At 35.0% G+C, this 23,724-nt stretch overlaps 2 protein-coding genes and 1 pseudogene across 3 annotated transcripts; all 3 read right to left on the bottom strand.

The window, feature by feature from the left end:
* Nucleotides 1-499: 499 nt before the first annotated feature.
* On the bottom strand, nt 500-3,832 carry LOC143575703 (uncharacterized). The gene is made up of 6 exons (XM_077059995.1): nt 3,708-3,832; nt 3,073-3,635; nt 2,410-2,599; nt 2,266-2,330; nt 1,991-2,201; nt 500-889 (listed from the first exon to the last, which is right to left on the bottom strand). The coding sequence occupies exons 1-6, from the start codon at nt 3,807-3,809 to the stop codon at nt 569-571; spliced, it is 1,452 nt and encodes a 483-aa protein (XP_076916110.1). The 5' UTR covers nt 3,810-3,832; the 3' UTR covers nt 500-568.
* Nucleotides 3,833-6,118: 2,286 nt separating this feature from the next.
* Nucleotides 6,119-9,488, bottom strand: LOC143575692 (SMR domain-containing protein At5g58720-like). The gene is made up of 11 exons (XM_077059988.1): nt 8,768-9,488; nt 8,658-8,683; nt 8,441-8,563; nt 8,280-8,347; nt 7,973-8,199; nt 7,818-7,894; nt 7,689-7,745; nt 6,850-6,917; nt 6,681-6,787; nt 6,518-6,588; nt 6,119-6,439 (listed from the first exon to the last, which is right to left on the bottom strand). The coding sequence occupies exons 1-11, from the start codon at nt 9,297-9,299 to the stop codon at nt 6,317-6,319; spliced, it is 1,479 nt and encodes a 492-aa protein (XP_076916103.1). The 5' UTR covers nt 9,300-9,488; the 3' UTR covers nt 6,119-6,316.
* Nucleotides 9,489-14,368: 4,880 nt separating this feature from the next.
* Nucleotides 14,369-16,404, bottom strand: LOC143575701 (inositol 3-kinase-like; annotated as a pseudogene). Its single transcript, XR_013142818.1, has 2 exons — nt 15,531-16,404; nt 14,369-14,761 (listed from the first exon to the last, which is right to left on the bottom strand). The product of XR_013142818.1 is annotated as an inositol 3-kinase-like (transcript).
* Between the last annotated feature and the right edge of the window lie 7,320 nt (nt 16,405-23,724).

Below are 23,724 nucleotides of genomic sequence, written 5' to 3'. Positions count from 1 at the left end.
TATTTTGTATTTTGGGAAGTAATTCAGTAATCACTTCACATTAAATGTCTAATGAGTTTTACTAGACTCGTGAGCAAATAGCACATTACTTATGTTAGTATAAATGTATAATAAAGTATAAAATGTTTTATATATCTGATGAAGTCTGAACTATAGAAAACTAACATGATGTGACAAGTATAATTCGGCTATGAGGATATGTGTTCATACAATTATACACTATAGTGTGCACCACATGTTTATAATTATGCAACATACACATCACTGGCGGGAGATGGCGGCCACATGTTTATAACTATGCATAATAACTTATAATTACACACTGAATCAACGGCGGCAGGGGAATGGGGTGGTGGAAGGGGTTGAGATTCAGAGATGTGTGGAAATGGTGATGGCGGAGATGAGAGTGATGATATGAGGCAAACGAAGTACACATCACTGGCGGGAGATGGCGGCCGGATCCTCCACCATCAGTCTCCATGCTTTCTTATATGATACTTGATAACAATAAATAATCTATAAAGTTTAATTAAATGATCATACACAATTGAGCCTAAAAACTTACAAATTACATCAAAAGTTGGCTAGATTCTATAATTTTCTTTTTCTGTTCTATCATTTTGTCAATCTGTCTGTTCCCCTGTGCAGGGAGTTTGCAGGGCAGGGTTTCTGAAGGCAAAGCTGCTGATCTTGCTAGAAACTGTATTTGATTTTGATCAGCAAAACAATATAAAGACTCCACACACTCTTCTAATGCAGACTCAGGCCAAACAGGTTTGAAATCCAACAGCTTTGCATATTCAACTATCAAGTGATACATATAATCATATACTCTATCAATATTCAAACTCTCCATAAAATCCTGCCCTGATTTTCCTATTGCTTCTGCCTGTTGAAAATGAAAATGGTCATATCGAAACAGAGGTAAAAACACGAGTAAATTGCATTTTTCATCCTTTAGATTTACCCCGAATTGGAGGTTCTGTTCTATAATAACTAAGGTAATTAGAAAGAACGTCCTTTATTTGAAAAGTCATAAAATATTACGTCCTTTCCACTAACTGGTGTTCAAAATTCTGTTAGCTTTTATACAAACTGAATATTTAGTCCTTAAACCTAAAGGACAAAATGTGTAAAAAGAATAAGGTAGCGTTTGGTATGCAGGAATGACGGTAGGAATGGAATGATTCATTACGTGGGAATGAAAAAAGTGATGTTTGGTTGCTCAATGGAATGGAATCATCCATTACACATGGAATCCCATTCCATCAAAACCATTCCTTCCCATCCCCCTTCTTTTTTTTCATTCCATTCCTCCTTCACTCTACTTTCTCAACAACACTACCACCTAACAACCACCACCACCACTACCATTGGCACCACCACCAACTCCGCCGACACCACCACCGCTGCCGCCACCATCGCCACCGCCACCACCATTTTTGTCGCCGGAGCTACCACCATCGCCATTGTAGGTTTTTTTTTTTTTGGTTAAAAAGTATTTTCAGATATGAGTGTTTTTATTATTTCTATTTCATTTCTATAATTTTTTTGGATACCAAACAATAAAAATTAATAATTGATTTCATTCCTATAGGTTAACCAAACAATACAAAGGAATAGTAATAATCCATTTCATTCCCTTGTCCATTCCATTCCTTCTCCCATTTCATTCCCTCTTCATTCCATTACCTCTAACCAAACGTACCCTAAGTGAAAATTACACTCTTTGTCCTTTAGGTGTAAGAGCAAAATAATAATTTTGTAAAAAAGTTACCAGAATTATAAGCCCCAGTTAGTAGAAAGACTAAATGTGTTACAATTTTTCAAATAACGGGCGTTCTTGGTAATTACCTTAGTTGACAAAACCTGCAATTTGTGGTAAATCTAAAGGACGAAAAGTGTAATTTACTCTAAAAGCACCAAATAAGGGATGTTTTTATTTTGTTTTGAAAGTGATTAATTGGTTATATGATATTAAATAACTCACTTCAACTGGATGTGCGTTTCCCCAATCAACTGCGGTTTTAATCGATGGACATATGTTGTCTGGAGAGATTGGTAAGTAATTCTTCTTTGGGAAAAGACCGCGGCTGAAGAAATCATCGTATGTTGGGTTTATAATAAGTGGAACACAACCGCATGACAGGATGTATTTTAAGCTTACGGACCAAGCGTAACCCTCGGCATATATTTTATACCTACAATTAATAATCAGAATTAGATAATCATAAGTTGATAAACGGTTTGAGTGTTTTAACGTACCGATGATTGCATTGGGATGAGAGCTTTGACTGCTTAAACCCGTCTAGTGCTTCCTGTGTCCAATTCTGTAAAACAATTTCATATGTGAAAAGAAAGGTTAATGCAGATATAAATAAAAATACAATTAGATTCATATTAACATACCTGACGCATGATTAACGCACCCCATTGTATCGTGTCATTACATTGAAGCAATGCTTCTCTAATTGGAGAAACTACATCCGGATTGCCTTTCCAATATGCATACGGATACTTTTTCTTCCAACTTTGCTTTTGTGAGCCTTCTTTAATGCTTTGAAACTCTTCTTCCCATGGTCCAATGTTAATCTCTGACCTGGTCAAATATGGTCAATGCAGAAATTGTTAGCAGGGAATAAGTCAACCCCACAAACATCATAAGATTATTGTGACTTAAATTGTCAATTAATCAATCAAGATAATCACTTTTCACCAAAGAATGACAGACACGCGCTATCTTTACATGAACATTAATCCATTCTTGCATTCATAACGAAAAAAAAGGCGTAACTTTTACTAAAATCATCAATTATCAAAATTCTAAATCACTTACCATAGATGCTATAAATGCATACAAGTCAACCCCAAAATGACATAAACTATTATCACTTGAATAACCAATTAATCATAATCAAAATAATCACTTTTCATCATTCTTGCAAACATAATGACAAAAAGATGTTAACTTTCACTATAATCATCTATTATCAAGAAACACATATAAGTTAGCAAGAAACATACAAGGACTAAAACCATGATTACTCGTAATAAAAGATTCAAGATTCTTACCAGCCCCAAAAAGACCAATCCGGAAACGGGATATCATAATGATTCGCAGTCGTACAATACCGAAAGATAGGCACGGGTTTAACCGACTCATTCCTCTCAATAATCGGCTTATCCATACAATCAAACATCATATCCACATCCGGGATTCTACCCGGATACCTCTTAAGCAGCTGCAAAAGCCCCCAAACAGTAAACATTGCCCTACTCTGCACACAATCATAATAATAATTCACATACAATTTCCCACCAACAATCACAACCCGAAAAGATGCAAACTTCTTCACTTCCATCAAATGATCATACGAGATGCGGGTTTCGGCCCACGGCTCGAGATCATGATGTATCCACCTAAAAAGGCTAGGACACCTGGCCGATTCACCAGTAAATGTATATTGATCATTGTGAGACCTAATCCCACAAGAGAAATAAGAGCATTGAATGATCTTGGAAGCTCGGGCGATCTTGGTTTCGTTATTGAATTGTTTTGCCGGGAAATCATGCCAAGGCGTTGGTTTTAGATTGTATCCGATGATGGTTTTGGTTTGCGTTGAGATGTTGTCCACCTGTTGTTCGACGAAATGCCTCAATGAAAAAAAAGTAAAAAAAATATATAATTGAAATGGGAAAAAAGGTACCTCGAAGAGGAAGATGGCGGTGAGAATGAGAATAACGAGAAGAACGGTGAAAAGTGGGACGGAATTAGGGTTTCGATTTGGTTTCCGGTGAAACAAGCCCATGATTTGAGGATGATCAACATTGCCGTATGATTGATGTAAAACACCACCAATTGGTGTACCTGTCTCCTACTTCTTCGACCGATTGAATATTATTATGTGGCATGTTTGGTCCCTCTGGTTTTATGGAGTATTCGGTAGGGCCTGATTAGCTGAAGCATACATGTTCGTTAAGTAATTAAGTAATCTATTAATATTAAGTAATTAAGTAATCTATTAAGGCGGTTCGCTATGTGCGGGGCTCACTAAGACTGGCACTACGGGGTCAATATGTGGGCACTCCTTCATGTTCAACGCCTCAACGGTCATATGCCTGATTTAAATAAAAAAAATCTCCAAAATTTTATGTGTGTGTAAACCCACTTGAGTTGAAAAAAACTCTAGAAACTCATTCTCAACCACATATTTTTAATTAAAATTTAAATCTTGTGAATTAAAGTTAATAAAAAATGTAAAAGTAAATTTAACTTTTTCATTTCTGATAATATATGTAAAAATAGCACTTTTGGTTTTAAATATATGTATCCACCTAAAAATGTAAAAGTAAATCTTGTGGTCATTTATTAAATTTTAAGAATATTGGTTTTAAATAATCTTCTAAAATGGCATGCCTAATTGTCAAAATCTTCATTATGTGACATAAAGTGGGCCCCAATCTTCACCCTTCTTCTTCGTCCCATACCCCATTGTTATTGACTCCATCTCAAAACAAACAGAGTCCTTTAATGGCATTAATATCATCGTCGACACTATGCCAAGCACAATCCCGGAGTGACGACAAGCACCACCAATCCCCAAATACCAACCTCTCAACACCATTCCCATCTTTAATCAATAATTCCACCACAGAAACCCTAAATCCAACCACCACGCAACCATCACTCGTGGTCGTCAGAACCCTAAATCCAACTACCCACCACCACCACTCGTGATTTGAGTTGATCGGAAGACTTCTGGGTTACCCGGCCAAGAAGAAATCAGAGAAGGATAAAAGTGTGCCTCAAAAGTTGGATTTGGATCAGGAAATTAGGGTGATTTGTGGGAGAATTCTAAGGTAAGATCGAAATAGGATTTTCAACCGTACCTTCCGGAGGAGGTAGACAGTGGAGGTTGCGGGTTGCTGGTGGTACGTGAGGTTGGTGGTGGTGTCTGGAAGTCTAGAATGAGGGAGATGGGTGAAGTGAAGGCTGAGAGATGAGAGGGAGAGATGGTTAGAGAGATGAGCTGAGGTGTATTTGCTACGTATTCACCACGTAAGCAATTTTTTTTTGACAAGTAGACATGCCATGTAAGCAACAGCTGTTAGTCGTGGGTCTGTTATAAACAAATACCCTTTTAGTTGGGACCGCCACCGGGCAAGCTTGAAGTTGGGACTGCCATTTACCAACAGGGTATAGTTGGGATTATTAAAAACCAATATTCCTAAATTTTATAGTGAATTGGGTATTTCTAATTTTTATATTACTTTGTAAGGGCATATATGAGATTTTGGGTATTACATTTGTTTTATTTTTTATTTTTCGTCACAGGTGAGAAAGGAATGAGAACGCTCGGGAAGCCTCTTTTCTACAAAGGATATGTGTTTCACAGGATTATTACCAGTTTCATGATTCAAGGTGGCGATTTCACCAATTCAGATGGTACAGGAGGTGAATCAATCTACGGAGTAACGTTTGAAGATGAAAACTTTAATATCAAGCATTCTGAACCAGGTAACAACTTGATTAATCGGCGAGTGAGAATAAAAGAAAATGAATATTTGAAAATATTTGCAGGACGGTTGTCAGATGGCAAATGCTGGAGAGAACACTAATGGCTCACAATTCTTCATCACAACAGTGGCAGCTGACTGACAATTTGCATGATTATATTAGAACATGTTTTTGTTTATATGCACGGTTGATTAGAGTATTAACATCTGACTACTGTTGTTAGGTTGGATGGTAAACATGTTGCGTTTGGGAAAGTGTTAAAAAATCTAATCGAACATGAAATCGGCCTGTGCTGATGGCAGTGAAGAGAATAAAATCAACTTCTGGTTGAATCAAACAATTGTTTAAATTGGATTCAATGTTTTAAGTGAAAGGGCATTTTAATCTTTTATGAAAATCTGGCCCAAAAAAAACCAACATAACCATCTGTGTTAAGTTTGACCGAATGATAGGGGTCAAGAGTATACAATATGAGTAAAGCACACCACAGGGACTACCCGTGGAGTCACATGCTCCTACCGCCTTCAACACACTACTTTGTGTTGGCTGACCATGGGGCGTATGTTAAAAACCGTAATAACTCCAATGATCAAAAACCAAAAATAAACGACTACAAACATAACATACCCATTGAAACAGAATGAAGAATTTTGCATAAACTGTTGTATTAATTTACAACTAATCCAAGTCTACACAACTAATCTTTGCTTAATTTACAATCTTCAGGATACAAGCATAATCTCATGAGAAAACAGACCTACCTCTTTTAACATACAGTCTCGTACAACGTTTAGATAATTAGTCGGTATCACTAGCAGAGTCCAAGAAGCTGAACTCTCTCTGCCCGTTCAGTTTGATTAGCAAAGTTCCTCTATTTTCTTCTTTATATTCGATGTTTTCTGCTTCTAACAGATTAACAACCTACAACCACCATCCTAACCTCATAAGCTGCACACACATAAACTGATATACATACATATACACACATATATTGCATACCGATTGTTTAAGCTTTGACTTTCCAAGACCGTGACTCCCACACCCTGTGATAACTCTGATGAGCCGCACAGCTGTACATTATAAAAAAAAAGAAATTAAAATAATAATAATAATAATCTGCAATTAGAAGACGAGATAATCGAAGAATAAACGGGATGCTTACAACGAACATATGCACCAAATAAGAGGTGAAGCTTTAAAAGCTTCATTCCTTGTTTCACATGTTGTCCATGCAGATCAATTGTTATCACATTCTCAATGTTTTTGTTTCTGCATGTCATATACTTAGCCAATCTAAATAATCAGAGAATATTATAGCACATGTAACAAACCTTGAATTGAATATATCCTGGCTTGCCTTTTCGTCTGCTTTCCGAGCCTTTTCATTACAAATCCTTCCCTGCATTAACATATATAACTTCAATTATTCTTCACCTTGATTCTAAAAAGCGCGTTTAAGGCGCAAGGCGAGAAATAAATGTCCCAGGGCCTTAAAGCAGCGGTTAGTGCACATGTGAGTAAAAAATAGTCAAAATAAGGTTGAACATTAATGGTTTAATTAAAGAAGATTTTCATCTAAAAAAGATAAGAGTGATGCCAAAAAACCCCGAAAAAATCGAACCGAAATAAATGAACCAACAACTGTTTGGTTTTTATGTTTCTGCAAAAACCAAATTTTCGGTTTTGCATGTAATTAAACCAATATAACAGAACCGAACCAAATTAACAATTTTCATTTTTAATTTTTAATGTTAAGTAACTTATGAAAATTTTATAAAAGTGTAACTCAAATATTTAGGCCAAAATCCATTATCATCCATTAATATTTAAATAGCAAAAAGAAGAAGGCCCGACTTTATTAATTTACGCCAACTTTTGTCAACCCAAAACGTAAAACCGGATCAAACCCAGACCAAATATCAAAGCCAAATGATTTTCAAAAACCGAACTTTAGATATTTGGTTCAGTTTAAGACCAAAACCAACCTATGCACACCCCTAAAAAGAGCTTCTTTGGTTGTAAGTAGAGCAACGCCTCGTGTGCGTGAAGCTCTCGCTTTGCACCTCAACTTTCAGGTCCTAGCCTCAGGCTTTTCTATAACCAAGTTCTTGGCAATTTATAGAAACTTTAACATGATTATATTAATTTTTTTAATATTTTTCACACACACCTGATCAGAAAGATATGCAGCATATTCACGTTTTCCATCCGCATATGCGGTTGCAGCCTGTACAACAAAAACGTAACAAACCCATTGTAAATTATACAAAACTAACAACATTTAGACTATAAAAATTACCTTGTGATAATATGACTTCATTGAATCCCAATGCTGACTTGCAGTAGTTCTGTACTCCTGATAATCATTTCTTATAGCTACATGCAAATTTAGGCTGCCTAAAGTTAAAAACTTAAAACTGAGACCGATCAAAGAGGCAAAAATTTAACAATTACCAGGAATAGGCTGATTTTTAACTGTATCTTCAAAAGGATAGTCAAGCCCCTGGCCAAGTGATTCCATCTTTTTCACTACATTCCTCCAATTCATGCTTTCGGGCTCATGTTTTGAACTTTTTGGTGTATTGAAAAGTGATTCCAACACTTCTTGAGTCAGTTCAGATGTATTTTTGGTGACAGAGGAAGGATGAGGTTCATCACCAGCAAGAACGTCAAAATAATTCCTAAAAAACATGAAAAAATATCAATGAAAAATCCAATATCAATACAAAACAAAGCAGCATAATAACTAGAGCCTCTTTACCTGCGGTTAAAGCCCATACCGTAATCAGTATCAGATGAGGAAGCCATATCAGAAGTACTATTGTTCAACTGTCACAAAGGTATCATACCAGAGAATACATAAAAATTTTCACAAAACAAAGCCAGTTTCAAAAAATACACATAGAACAACAAGTTACTTACACCGTCACTTGATTCTAAATCAAACCTAATATCTTTACTTTTCGCATTTAAGTTATGGTGTTGACCACTATTATCAAGTTCAGACGAGGGAGGAGCGGTTAATTCAAGCAGTATATCCAATGCCTATATCCAAAATGACATAACACAAATGTATGTAAACTTCTCACAATACATTGTTAAAACATAACTTAAACTTAACAAACAAGCAACCCGTTACCTTTTCAACATCGTAAGCAGTCTGGCCTACCAAAAAGAACACACATTTACTTTAGTACACATATTATAAAAACCAAACATGTGATATTACTAATAATTACTAATACTCACAAAGCACATCTTTAACCAAACCCATGCCAAATTCACACTCATCACTAAGCATCGAACACAAAAACTGTTCGGCGTCTTCATGGCTGACACCGTCATCTCCCGACACCTTCAACTTATTATTAACCCCTCGTTTCCTAGGCACATAATCCTTCCCTATAACACTAGCCACCATGCCAGTTGCAGCAATCACTTTGCTCCCCCTACTCCCTTTCCCAATCTTCCCGACAACCGGCCGATTAAACCCGTCACAATTCGACAAACCCGAGCTTCCACTTGAACTCGAACTACCCGTTTCCGTCAAACTCCCGAATATTTCTGCAGCATCATCTTCGCGATTAGCACTAGCACTCGAACTCGAAGCATCGTCTATAGAAGTTGAACCAATTGCGTCTGTTAAAGCGGTCAAAACCCTAGATTGATCGTCAGATTGATCGTCAGTTTGATCGGAATTAGGTTTTTGAGGATTAGGGTTTGGTTCCTTGGGTTTGGAAACTGGGGGTCGATGTCTCTTCTTCTTCTTTGGATGCTTCATGGCGTAGAAAATGAAATTAGGGTTTTGTGAGATTGATCGATTGGTGCAAAAATAGGGTTTGGTGAGATCAATTGGTTGGAAATTAGGGTTGGAATTGATGAATTGGGATCTGGGTAAACCCTAATTTGGAGGATAACGGAATTGGGATTTGATGATGAAAGGAAGAGCGAGGGTTTGGGTGGATTTGGGGGTAATCAGGCGCCATTGATGTCGACAAGTTAAAATAATAATATAATAATAATAATACTCCATTGGATGATGGATGTGGGGAGTTAGATAATGGATCTGGGGGTAAATAGATAATTGTGTAATTAATTTGTACGGGATGGCTTAATGGTAAAATGTTATCGTTAGTTGGCCCAATTAAGTTGTACGAAGTTCTTAAGTACCTCCTAGTTATCTTCGGTTTTGGGGAAAACCCACTCGTCCGAAGGTCTGCCTTGATTGTAAAACCCATACGCTCTCAGGATCGAACTAGAGATCAGAATGATCTCAGTCTTCCTTCATTAAGCCACCTATGTCATCCTCAAAATGTTGTTTGTGGAGATTGAATTTGGGTCTCTATTAAAAAACTCGGGTTTTCTCTCACCACATAACACTGGAAAGGACGTTGGAAAATTATTAAATTATTATTTTTGGTTAAATGATTTATGGATTTGATAAAAAGTTGATGGACATTGGGACTGGAATTAGGGTTTTTAATTATTACTGAAATTAAGTTGATGGTAATTGTCAACTAATCTATTTTTGTCGCAAATTCTACTTTTTTTAAACTATGGTTTTCTAAGGAAAAAACTAGATTAAAATGTATTTAAAGCTCATGGTACACACCTACGTACATCATTCCTCACTTTTGAGTAATTTACTCATGATGAGTAATATAAATGTCACATCATTCTTCATTTCCAATCTTTAAACCATGAAAATATCAACTATTCTCATCATTGGACATCTTTTTTATTTTATAATGTAAATATTCAACATAAGATTAATTTTTTTTAATAAAAACTCATGATTTTTCTATTATAATAAAAAGTTTCAATTACAATAGAGAAGCAAGTAAACGAGCAATAAGTTGCGCTGCCACCCCCTTTTAAATGGCAAAACCAATCCTGCTGAAAACAAAGTTATCGTTTTTCAGCGTCGTTAAGTTACTGCGCACGACCTGCTGAACTCTTTTCAGAAACGTAGCCGCATCGGGGACAAGAGACCCAAATGTATCGAAAGCAAAAGGAATGAAGGCGTGTTGATTCTCAACACACGCCTTCTCGTGCTTAGCAATTTTTCCTGATTTTGCCTTTAACACGGTCTGCTTAGCAACAAACCGGTGTCCCTAAGCTCGATAAGAGGGGACACCCCAATAGGGTTTACACAAGCATGCTCCCCCCCCCCCCCAAATCCAAACATAAGAATGTCCATTGGTCGAAGAGTATACCTTCTTTCACGCGGATCCTACAAGAAATTCATAAGAGCTTCTTTTTTGCCGAGATTCCCGCCCGTTATAACACATTACAAAGGACATCCCTAACTCAAACTAAAACAAATCACAGGCTTATGATTAAAACCCGTTTGAATGCTTAAGCATAAATATCATTCAACTAAGTTAGATTACTATATGTTAACTCAGTACGATAATGGTGGAATGGCACATCAAATGGCACCAATAATGGTCGGGTATAATGCATGTATATTATTATATTAATACGTTCGTTTTAGTATAATTAGTGTGTGAACATTGGTACTTCAAGCATATTTATGTGTTTCATGTCTTTGGACATTAAGGATGCTAATTGGTGTTATTTATGAGCTTGGGATGATGACTTAGAAGAGCGGAATTGAGTGGCACGCTTTCCAATGCAGAAAAAAAGAAAATGCCAAAATCCCTGTTACTAAAGCCCTTCGCGAAGGAAAAGGTGATTCTTCGCGTTACGCGAAGAATCCTAAATGGAACCCAATAATGTTGTCCTTCGCGCTACGCGAAGAACCAAAGTGTAAGTAGTTCGCGCTACGCGAAGAAAGTAAAAAAAGGGGAAAATAACCTTAATCTTATAAAATTAGTATTGAGCCCCCCATTCGAGCCATCCTTCATTCCAGTAGTCAAGAACAAACCTAAGGGCGATTTTATACAATCTTGGAGCTTCCGGTTCGTCCAATCAGTTCATGCTTCCATCCTTTCATCAGATAAGCAAATTACTCATGATGTCGATGTCAGGCTAAAAACCTTTGTGATCACTTTAGGTTTGGGTTTTGTGTAAACTGACTTTGATTGGATTCTATGTGCTTTATTGATTAAGACTTGGTTGAATATATTATTTGATCTTGTTTGCTTTGTCAGTTGATTGTTAAATAGTTTGTGTTTTTGTTTATCAAATCTTGCATAAACTATTAAGTTGTGTTCATCAACATTTAGGACTCGGTTCTTATGTCATTCATCCAAAAACCGTTAGTCATTGCATAATACTTGGTTTTCATAATATAATACTGGTAATTTGGTAGATCGCGCTCAGTTGTGTCAACAATTCGGATAGGGATTCGTTTGTCATCACAACCAAACTACTAGATCTAGTAATTACTGCGCAATTAATTTAACTGAATCCGTGATTAGTTGTTTATCACATTACCTGAACCTGAAATGAATCATTCGTTTCTCATAATTGTTTACAAACTTTAAAAGTAATCGTGTGTTTTCAATACATCTTTCTAAACTGCTTAGCATCTTTTGTCTGCTTAATAATTAATTTAAGTCATTAGCCAAACTTGCAATTTTCACTGATTCCCTATGAAGAAGACCTTACCCATACTAATTATAGGTATTTAAGTTTTATAAATTATTGTTTTTGATTAGTGCACGACATCTAAATCAACCAACGTCCAACAAGACATCTACTACTGACACCATCAAGAAATTAAATTATAATTCGTTCAAAATTAACACAACCAAATAAAAGCACATAAATAAACGTGAACCCAGTTGTAACAATTCATAAATATTATATGTTGAATGTAAATACTAAATGTTAAACAAATGACTAAACTGTAGTGCCGGTTATGATCACCGGAAAATGAAGTCTGCGGTTCCAAAAAGTTTCAATCAATTGTTGTCTTGGTCTCGAAAACCTTCGATCTACCGTTAATTCATAAGTCACACCACCTCGATAACCCTTGTCTAAATTACCGACCTTCTGTTTTTAATTTTTAAAGCCAAAACTGATTATTCAAAATAAGCTAAGCCACAAAATGAATAAAACCACGAGCCCATCACTTTAATATGGATTGTGATTGTTGTCCAATTTATATCCCCATATTTTGTTGTGAAAACTCACCGACAAAACAAAAGGTCGTACATTAATCCTCTTATTATATTTTTTCAGTGTAACGACTTGACTTTAGTTTACAATTGAACTTCCAACATTCTCATGTTAGAGCATGTGTAGGGGTTCAAGTTTTTAGGGGTATTTTCTATCATTTGAACATCATGTCATCATACGAATTCTTAGTTAAAAAAGGATGTAGTGGTTCAGGTTCTTTTCACACCTCTTTAATCATTATTAAATATTTAGATGAAATTGAAATGAAATGAAACCTAAAAGTACTTAATTAAAAACATAAAATACTTCACTAAAAATTTAAAAAGTACAAACTTAATAAAACATAAAACATGTCATCAAAATTTTAAAAAAAACACATAACCAATAAATTGGACCGCGAGTTGAACCACACTTGTAATTGCATCATCAATTTCATTCTCGTATGAGAATGTACTGTCTTCAATGGTTGATGATGTTGACTAGTAATCCATTTTTTTTAACTTTAAGATAAATCTTTTTGAATGAATTCTTGTAATTTTGAAAAATATAGTTTGAGTTTGAGTGTAGTTTATAAAACAACAAATATATATATATATATATTCAATATCTTTAAGTAATAAATTCTCAATGATCACTTAAAAAAATCACTTTGAAAAACATAAATTCTTAAACGATAATATAGATGAAATTAAGTTGTGCTATCTTCTAGAAAATTTATGTGTAATTAATAATTGCAAAGGTTGTTTGTGATTTTATAGAAAATATGGAGCTTTGTTTAAATAACGCCTCATTATATTTAATGTCATTTAACATCATATGCGTAATGGTTATGTGACAGTTTTCTAGTGTGAAACAGGAGGTTTCACGCCCCATTACTGCTGGTCTTAAATCAATATAACAATTTATTTATTATCAGTCCCTTTTTAACTATTTCTATATTGAAACTTAGAAAAAAAATAAAAGTTCATTAGTAGTATATATTATAGTTATGGGGTATACCCAAATTGCATTCCTCCTTACTTTTCTGTAGTTACAAGTATGATCTCTAATAGTTTGTTGGGGGTAACACGTACTAGTGTTTACTGTGCTCTCTTATGAATTGACTTTGAAAACCTAGTTTGCATGCGATGCCACTTCTTGAGATCCCACTGATTCGTTGCTACTTTAACGAAAGTATTTTGCAGCATGTTATATCGATATTTATGTTCTGATATCCAAGTCAATCTCTTCCTGTAACGTAATGATGATCACACGTCTTTCATTATGCATGCAATGACACTGCGCCAATAGTGACGATGAGTCTACGTCTCAATTTTTTTGTCTTGCGTCATGTTAAAAATCAAAGAATGCGAAATACAATGAAAAGAATTGAAAGGAAGAAGAATATGCAATATGGTATCAAGCAAATGAATAATGCTAGATTGTTTGTTACTAATGCAGGATAATCTTCTTATTTGAATTCATATCTTCTTATTTGAATTCATATCTTTCTTTTTCAGTAAGATATTTATAATTAAGTATAGATAGGGCAATTAGGTTTATGGCTTATTTAGTTTTTGTTAAGTTTATTGAAAACAAACATATTTCTTGAAATTTCGCTTCAATCTAACGTCTTTTAATTAACAATAAGTTTCTTAAGTCATTGATCGCTTCTCAAAACTGCATCAGTTACCATTGTTGTCATCATAATGATTGTAATCCGAATTCTAGCATAGCAACACACCAACCTGCCTGAGTTGGGTGTTAGGGACACGGACACACCATCAATCAACCATGAAAGATCATACAATATTTTGTTGCGCGACATGATTAAAAGATTACATAACCATAAAAAGGTCGGCAATCGACTCAATGCTTCCTTATTCATAACTACAATTCTATCTTAAACACAAATAGATACTAAAGGGGTTGGGAGTGTCAAGGTTTAGCATCAATCGACTTAATCGGTTCTTCATATACACTATCTTTAACAAACATTTGGTGATTTGTATCAACAACTTCATCTCCTACATTTGGAGAAACCGCATGTGTTAGTAATTTAGCAGCACCTAGTGATGCAACAAACTGGTCATGACCACTCGGCTTTGTGAACCTTGATTTGCCATCATGTTCATCATACTGCATCTTCCTCGTCCGCATCTCTTCCCTCACTTTCTACAAGAAATCAAAAGGTAGATGAGTATAGAGTTAAGTTCCAAGTTAACAATGTTAAAAAAATATTTGTGTTGTGACTTGTGTCTATGAAAACTTGAACATTTCACCAAATATGTTAGGAAAGAAGAACCTTGTGTCCCTAAGTAAATGCTCTTGTTTTAAGATAAATAGATAATCATGATAATATGCAAGGGACAAAAGTTCTAAACATGGGATATTACTATATACCACTGATAGGTAGGCGTGCAAATAAGCCAAGTTGCTCACTACTCGAGATCTGATCGATAAAAAGCTCAAAATGAGCCGAGCCTTAGTGAGCCCGAGCCACATATAGAGTCGTTTAGCTATCAAGCTCGTGCTTGACCCTTGTATGGGATAGCTTGTAGAGCCTTAACAAGCCCAGTATATTTTTAAGTTTAAACTCTTCTGGACTTCTATGCATTAGTTTTACACCGCACAATCAAGCTCGAGCTTAGCTTAGGTTCATTAAAGTATTTTCGAAATAATAAAAATAATTATAAATGTATATGCATTAATTAATAAAACGACTCATGACCCAAGCTTGAGCTTTAGAGAAAGGGCTCGTAACAAGCCGGGATTGAGGTTAGTTGAGCTCGGGCTTGGGCTCGGCTCATTTACACCCACAGTCCAAAAATTGGCTCTATGTTCACTATACAAACTCATGCACATTCTTGTTTATATACATTATGGGCTTATGGCATCCACAACTATGAACTACTCTATATATAATTCAAAAGCAGAAACCGACCTGCATTAACCTCGAATCAAACTCTGGCAATCCGATTTGCCCAACCGTCAACGACCCAAAGAAGTTCCCAAGCAAGGCAGCATCCGGAACCACAAGCCCCTGAACCAACCCGGCCACCAACCCTCCTAAGAAACTATCACCCGCCCCAGTCGGATCAATCTGCACGGTCGGAAACGGGTCCACCTGCACCTCCCCATCCTTCCAATACAGCGTACACCCATCTTTCCCACCAGTCACCACCACACAACAATCTTTCCTCGCCTCATCGACATCCACACACGGCGCTTCCTTAGCCGAAGCCTTCAAGAACCCGATTCAATGAACCAAATGCGCAAACCCACTTTCTTTCAAATTCACAATCTTCACAACCCCATCAATTGCATCAAACTCTCGAATCAAAGCCTGAATATCGACCAATACGACGTCGCATATGTCCAGCATCTTCTCTAACGTTTCTGGCAATATCTCACCCGCAATTCCAACGGCCATACCGAAACTGAAACGGGTTTCGTCGGGCAGATCCGACGGGGTAATCGGTTCGCAGGATTCGACCCGTTTGAGGATCCGATCTTCCCGAAGGATCTCCGACGGGTCGGAGATGAAATAAGCATGGAAGACGGTGGTTTTAAGTGACGGCGATGAAATAGGTGGGTGGTTTACGGTGTTGGTGGTGTAGATGAAATCGTTGCCGGTTTTGGAGATGTAATCGGAATGGATGTTGAGGCCGTCGAGTACGGCGGAGATGAAGGCGACGGCGCCGCCGAGGGATTGGGCGAGAACGACGTCGTCTTTGATTAAGACGTCGTGGCAGTAATTACCGACGATTAGCCCACGAGGGTTTGGGTTTGGATTTGCACCCATTGATGATTAGGGTTTGTGGGTTTTGGTGGTGGGTGTTCATGAGTATATATTATTAATGGGTTTGTTTGGATTTGGGTTGGAATGTGGAGGAGATGACGCGCGGAAGGCAGTGACGGTGAGGTGGCGGAGGTGGTGGCTGATCAATGGTGGCTTGTTCAATTGCATAGGAGTGCGGGTTAGTTTTAGTTGGTTAGCTAATGTTTCTTCTTTCCTTTTTTAAGGTTTTGTAACATGTTTTTTTAGTGTTAAGGTTTGGTTTGAGAACATGATAGTTTGGTTTAAACAAATTTAATGATAACAACTAGCCACAAGGACACAAGGTTAAGGTTATGCGTTTATATTTGGTTTTTACATTGTTTGTTTACGTAACTAAATAGTATATATACTAGAACTCTTGTGGTTTGTAACGTTTTTTTATATGAACGGTTTCTTATTTATATGAAGTTGAATGTCTATCGGAATATTTTTGCTTCTCATTTTCGGCAATTAGCAATCATTTTTCGGTGGACCTTCGGAAATCCCTTTCATGTAGCTTGGCAAGGAAATTTTGAGTCATGGGTGCATGACCCTTTACATGTAAGACTTATTATTACTCATGCAATTTGGGATTCTCATTTTGGTCAACCAAATGTAGAAGCTTTTACTCGAGGGGGTGCTCCGGGCTAGTGAACGTTGCCTATTCTGGTGTTTATTAACGATGGTATACAATCAGTTTACAAACTAATGAAGATTTTATAGTTTGTTTTAAAGAAATTTAATGATAAGAAGATTATGTGTTTATATTTGTTTTTACATTGTTTGTTTACATAACTGAATAGTATATATCAGAACTCGTGTGGTTTGTAACGTCTTTTGATCTGAATAGTTTCCTGTTTAATTGAATAGTATATTGAAGACTCGTTCGAACAGCTTAGTTGATTTGTGCATTAAATGTAACTATAGTAAAATCCATACAAAATTCTTTACGTTAACATATACAAAGTAATTCATTGAGTTCATTCAAGCTAGTTTCTTAGTGTATTTAACAGAAAGTCTAAAACAAAATACAAGAGTGACTTGATTCAAACAAAATTTCAATCAATCTTTCAAAGCACAATTCATTCTTTTGATCAACATTTGCTTCAATCTTCATCCAGTCATCATTAATTTGTTATTACCTTGTATAACCTTCTGAACTTGCTCATTAGTGTCTAATGACCTTCTGACCTATCAAATATCATGAATGCAATTCAATATTCAAAAACTGATGTCAACAATAGTAACAGATTCTTAACTTGAAAAACACATTGCTGGTAAAGAAACCTTCAAGAAAACAATAGTAAAGGTATACAATTTTAGTAAATTAGCACATCAAACAAAAAATAAACGAGCTAAGCCGGTCATGTTTGGGTTGACACGTGTTTAACAATTTTTGGATACGGGCTGGGTACAAATCATTCTGAGATCAAAATAAAAACAGTAAATAAACCCTAAACCACTAAATTCCAACACTAATCCACTAAATGACCAACATAATTGTTTTACAATTACCCACATAAAAGTCACCTATAGGGACTGCAAATTGATTGAGCGGTTTTGATTTTCAATTACATTGGCAGAAATATAAATGATGAAAGCACGGAATTCAAAGGGATGCTAATATTCCCATTTACATTCATGGAAAACAATTCTACAGAACATGGGGTAGCAGGGTTGTCCGCGACTGGCCTTCCGGTTCAATCGCATGGGGTGATGGTTAAAGCATGACATATTAAGATCTCAAGTTCGAAATCTGACTCAAAGGGGTTTCTCACAGTGATGGGTTTCCTCCTTGATCGTGTTCTTGGATGAGTCAAGCCTGAAGCGTCAAAATAGTATGGATGCTTAACATTCCGTCTCAAGAATGCTCAGTCAGGTATTGGAGGTGGTTATCCATATGGTTTCAACTTTCAACCCAAAGTTGTAGAAACATTGAGAGAGGGGGGATGAATAGGTTTTTGAGCCATTTAGTTTATCTTAGAGGGTGTTTGGGTGCTTTTAAAATTGTTTTTTTGTTTATTTGCTTTTTGAAAAAGCAAAAGCCACTTTTGAAAAGCTCCAATTTGAAGTTTTTGGAGGAGCTTTGCCAAAGACCTTTTGCTTTTTAACAAATAAATAGCAAATAAGCAAGTTTTAAAAGCTCACCAAACACCCCCTTAAGTTGTTTAACAATGTAAATCTTGTGTATAAATTCTTTTTTGTAACTCAAGTTAGTAAAGCATGCAAGTCACTAAATAGTTTAAGGATTAGGGATAACAAAACCGGTTTATAAAGGTTTAAGTGAATATTAAATAATCCACTCTATGTCCTTCCCTGATTCTCCTAATCGGGATTGCACCACTAACAACGTTTTTCTTGGACGGAAGAGACCACCGATACGTCTCACTAGGGCAAGGTAGTGATCGCCTTTTGTAACACATTATATCAAGATACTATATCTTTACACTTTTATAAGCATTCACTATATGTCAAGATAGTCAAGCCGCACAACGCTATGTCAAGATAGTGTTTAAATATTAACAACATTTGAAGCATAAATTTTAGGGATGTTAATTATTATTATGATTATTGTTATTATTATTATTATTAGACTTCCCATTGTCGTGGGCGAGTGGAGCAGCGAAGGAGGTGGTGTGAATCACGTAGATGGCGCACACCACACTGGCCTCCCGCGAGCGGCGGCGAGAACAGACTCCTGCAAGCCGCCGTGAGCCAGGTCGCGGCTGGCGAAGGGAGAAAAAAGAAGATGGTTGGTGGTTTTTATACCGGATGAATTGGTCTGTGTTTAACAAAATAATTTCATTTATTTAATTTAACAAAAAATAATCAAAAGAAGAAAATAGAAGAAGATGAAACAAGAATATACCCTAATTGTTATGGGCCTTTTGTTTTATAAACCAAAACATGGGCTTTTTTTTTAAACTTCCTAGCCCAAATGTAATGTATTTTCTTGCCTAATTTTTATAAACTATTTAATACTTTTAGTTTAATATGTATTTTTCTATTAATATTAGTATTCAAAATTAGAATAAAAAATTAAATAAATAAATCTGATAATTCGCTGAGCCACCGTTCGCCTGAACCACTACAAGCTCAGGCAACTTCAGTAATAGCTTCGGCGAGTGTTCAGTCAGCATTCAGTCAGCACTGCATTTCACAATATTATTGGATGAATTCAGAGACTGACTTCAGTGACAAGTGACAAAACTTGTATCATTTTATTAAAGGGTATAGATATTGATTAAGATATTTTTAAAATTTAAAATTAGTTTATTATATCATACTTTAATATTAAATAAATTAAAAAGTCTTAATTACCTAAGCCATCATCAACCAATTGGTTTTTTATTTGTGCCACCCATGAGCATATGTGGTTCCATATTGGTTCCATATTATGGAAATGAAGGAAGCTAGAAAGATGATAACGTGTTAATTAATTTAGAGATTATGTGAATATTCTTGTTTTTGAATTCACATAAATTCACGTTTCATTACAGAATGAGAAAGCTAAAGACAATTTGGCACATGTGCCTTAAGCGTGATTACCTGTTTCTTATATATTGTGAGTAAGGTTTTCATAATTTAAGGTGTGATTGTGAGTGACTATTAGATCATTCACAGCATGTATATATCTTAGAGTTAAATTTAGCTAGTTATGTCTTTGCATTTTGTTTATCGTTTAGATAAATTTTAGTTAAAATAATAGATTTTCTATTAAGTAAAGTAGGAAGATAACCTTTTTTAGTTTTTTTTGGAGTCCAAGTAGGAAGATAACTAGTAGCCATTGCACATGGGGAGTATAGTATAAATGTCATGCCTACTTGGACAGTTGGACCTATTGACAATTTGTAGCAAGTACTTTCTAACAAGCAACAGATAATGCTAAGCATGTCTCTCCCTTGATGCCCACAAGTGGTTTACTTTATTTGTCTCACTAATTGAATAAATAATTGTTATGTTAATGATAATGTTATATAATCTTAGCACAAGAATAAAGTAATAATACATGATAGTGTTGAATCTTAAGAACCCATGTCCTTTTATAATCAAGAATCAAAGAGGGGTTCAAGGTGTTTCTTAAACATAACAAGTTAGAAACTCCCGGCGTTGTGGCACCTTGAACTTGATTTGCAAAACTCAAACACCGCCGCTGTCAGCTATCTCGTCGGAAACACTTAAACACGCATGTTATGGGGGAACTAAGCGATATCAATTCAATTTGCATTTAAGAATATTATAACTAAAATTTTGTATTTTAAAAGAGCATGTCTACACATGGTCATATGGTACAACTCATAAAAATGTGAAACCAACTTGTAATTTTGCTTGTGTTTCACGAACTATATAAATTAATTCATATAAGATTAAAGAACAGTATATGTTAATAATAAAATAGAATACAAATAGCATTATTTTTATGTGATTTTGATGTGGGAAATCAATCTCACTTTACTCTATCAGATTCCATCAACTTTTTCAATGGATTTTTAATAGTCACACAATCTTAGAAAAAGTATTTTAATTACTTCGAACCCTCAAAAGAGCTTGGAATATACCCCGTATATTTTAATTTAAATATAGTTAATTTTAATTTAAAAGATACGACAGTGTTAATTGGCATTATTTAATGTTAATTTGAAGGAAAATTATTCAAATAAATAAGCAAGGAAAACGACATCATATACCTTGTCTATTTTAGAATAAAACAAATTTCTTTTGTATCTAATGAGACAGACACAGTATTAACATAGATTCCAAAGAGAATATTTTCAAGAAAGTACATAAAAATATGTCTTATTATTGGTTTCGTATTCTCAAATAATCAAGATAATTTTGTGAATCGTGTGAGTTTTTTTAGTCAAAATAAAGTATTTTGAGTGTACAAAATCTATAACTGTATAAGACAACAAGTTCTAGAAGAACATGAATCACAAATATTGGGTTGAAACGCTACAACTTTTCATGAAAGATTACAAGTTTGATGGTTATATTGCTCAAACCAGTAAAGAATTTATGTATAAACTTACTATTACCCAGTAGTAATCAAGTGTTCACTAATGTTCACGAATACTATGGAGCATAGTTAATACTCCTCAAAATACTACTAAGCATAGTATCACTAAATAGTAACTTATCATTGATAATTAACATGCTGCTTCTTAATATTAAGACAACGCCCAAACCTTACTAAGGTGTTGCCAACTCGGAACCCCCACTGTATAGGTGTTTCACGGTTCACCCTTTGGAAATCCTAGGTTCCATGGTGTTAAATTTAACTAAAATTCAGACTAATATTAAACGAGTTATAATTCTTTTAAATGTGTATTATACTTTCTCATTTGGTCTATAAGTATATCCAATTATATTATAATCACACTAATACCACTTAAAACACCAACATATATGTGGTATAATTTTTGATACCTATACAAGCTATCAACTTTGATTTTTAAATAAAAATCTCTTTAAGCATCCAAATCATCACTAAATCATTTTATTTCCTCAGCCAGCTGACTAAACCAATCAGACTGGTTTATTACTTCTTAAGACCATACAACTCAACCAAGAATTTTCTGCCAAACTGAACAATACACCCACATGAACTTATAGATATGTTTCTAATTTCTATGAAGAGTACAATATGTTAGTTTTACATTGCAAGTATATCAACGTATTATAAGTTTTAAAACAATTTATATGATATAATAGTTATTAACATATTATATTTAAAACTATTTTTTGTTGCGTAGGAACGTTGAGAATACAAAAATATATAAACGTAAAGCTATAAAAGAAAGAAAAGTAGTTGGCTTTTATAAGAGATAAAGGCAAAGAGAGTGGCTTGTTTAATGGTTTCCCACAAAGCTGTCTTTTGACGCCGTACCCTCTATTCGGCTCCGGCGCTTTGACTACGAATCACCTTTTTCTTTAAATTACAACATAAGCAACAAAATAATAATTCAAGCATCTATCATGAGGTTTAGGGTTGTAGTATATGAAATAAATATATGATTCTTTGGACTATGAAGTTATATAGAATAATTCAACATAATACATGCACAAGATAGAAAAAATGAAACTAACATACTTGAGTTCATAAAAACCAAGAATCGCGGAAACTCTTTACAGTCGGGACATGTAACCTATGGATCATAGAACTACAATATCTAGGACACTTCACCTGTGGACACTAGTGACATCAACTGTTACATAATGATCTCACACACAAGCGACCATTTGATTTAACTCTGGTTGATACGTAACCTCATGTTGGATCTTATAGTGAGACAGATCTCGTAGCAAGAATGTCAGTTGTTTTAGCATGCTGTTTTTTACTAAACAAATATTGTAAGAGCTCCCGACATTGAGCATTTCAACACTAATGAAGTGATATATGAAATGAAAATACATATACTCAAATTTGGCATTTCAATGATAATGATAGACAAAATGCATTTTAATCATAAATGAATAGAAAAGACATGTACTCTAATTTGATCCGCTTGCCACTTAATATGAGTATATGAAAACACATTTGAGTGATACGTGAATTTGGCCATATATTTGAATCCAATTCGCATATCATTTTATGTGTGAACACGTAAAGGCATGTCATAGGATACAAAATTGTAAAATACATGTGCAAATACTCGAATATAAGTCGTGTATACTTTAATATGTTGATGAAAAACATTTTCTTTTACAAATTCATGGATTTAAAATTCATATACTTTGTTTAACATAATGCTATATACATATAGTTTGATATCTAAGTAAAGTATATATATACAATAAAAACGTTATGTATGTCATGCCTAGAGATGATAAGTTGCTATAACATACATATACAAATAAACAAATAACATACGATTTTCTTAGATTTATAAACTCAAATTTCATTTATCAAATATTTAACTTGTAAATTAAACACACACCTCAATTATTTCAAGTAGTTTGAAAAATATTCCCCCAAAATCGACCTGTGTTAGCACGCAACCCTCACGGCAATAATTGATCGCAATTTGGCATTTAATACGTAACTGTTAGCCGCACATACGTGTTCAAATCTCACTTGATATCGTTTTTGATTTTTATTCTTTTTGTTTAATGTTTTAGAATTTAGAAGTTTAGATGGACTGGTCAAATATAACTTTTTATTGTGACCCAAAAGTAGTTGCCTTTGGTATTGGACGGTGGTTAAATTTCTGAGTTTAATTTCTCTATTTTATTCCCCGTTTGTTTTTTGGTTTAGCAGCATGTAAGCGATAGTTGAGATTTGAGAATTTATGGTTTTATTCGAAACCCGATTCAAATG

Source organism: Bidens hawaiensis, unplaced genomic scaffold (genome assembly GCF_021521415.1).
Source record: "Bidens hawaiensis isolate Kalapana, Puna unplaced genomic scaffold, B.hawaiensis_p1.1 tig00027583_1, whole genome shotgun sequence".
Taxonomy (NCBI): Eukaryota; Viridiplantae; Streptophyta; class Magnoliopsida; order Asterales; family Asteraceae; genus Bidens; species Bidens hawaiensis.
The sequence above is the reverse complement of the archived record's forward strand: the minus strand, read 5'-3'. Positions and strand labels throughout refer to the sequence as shown.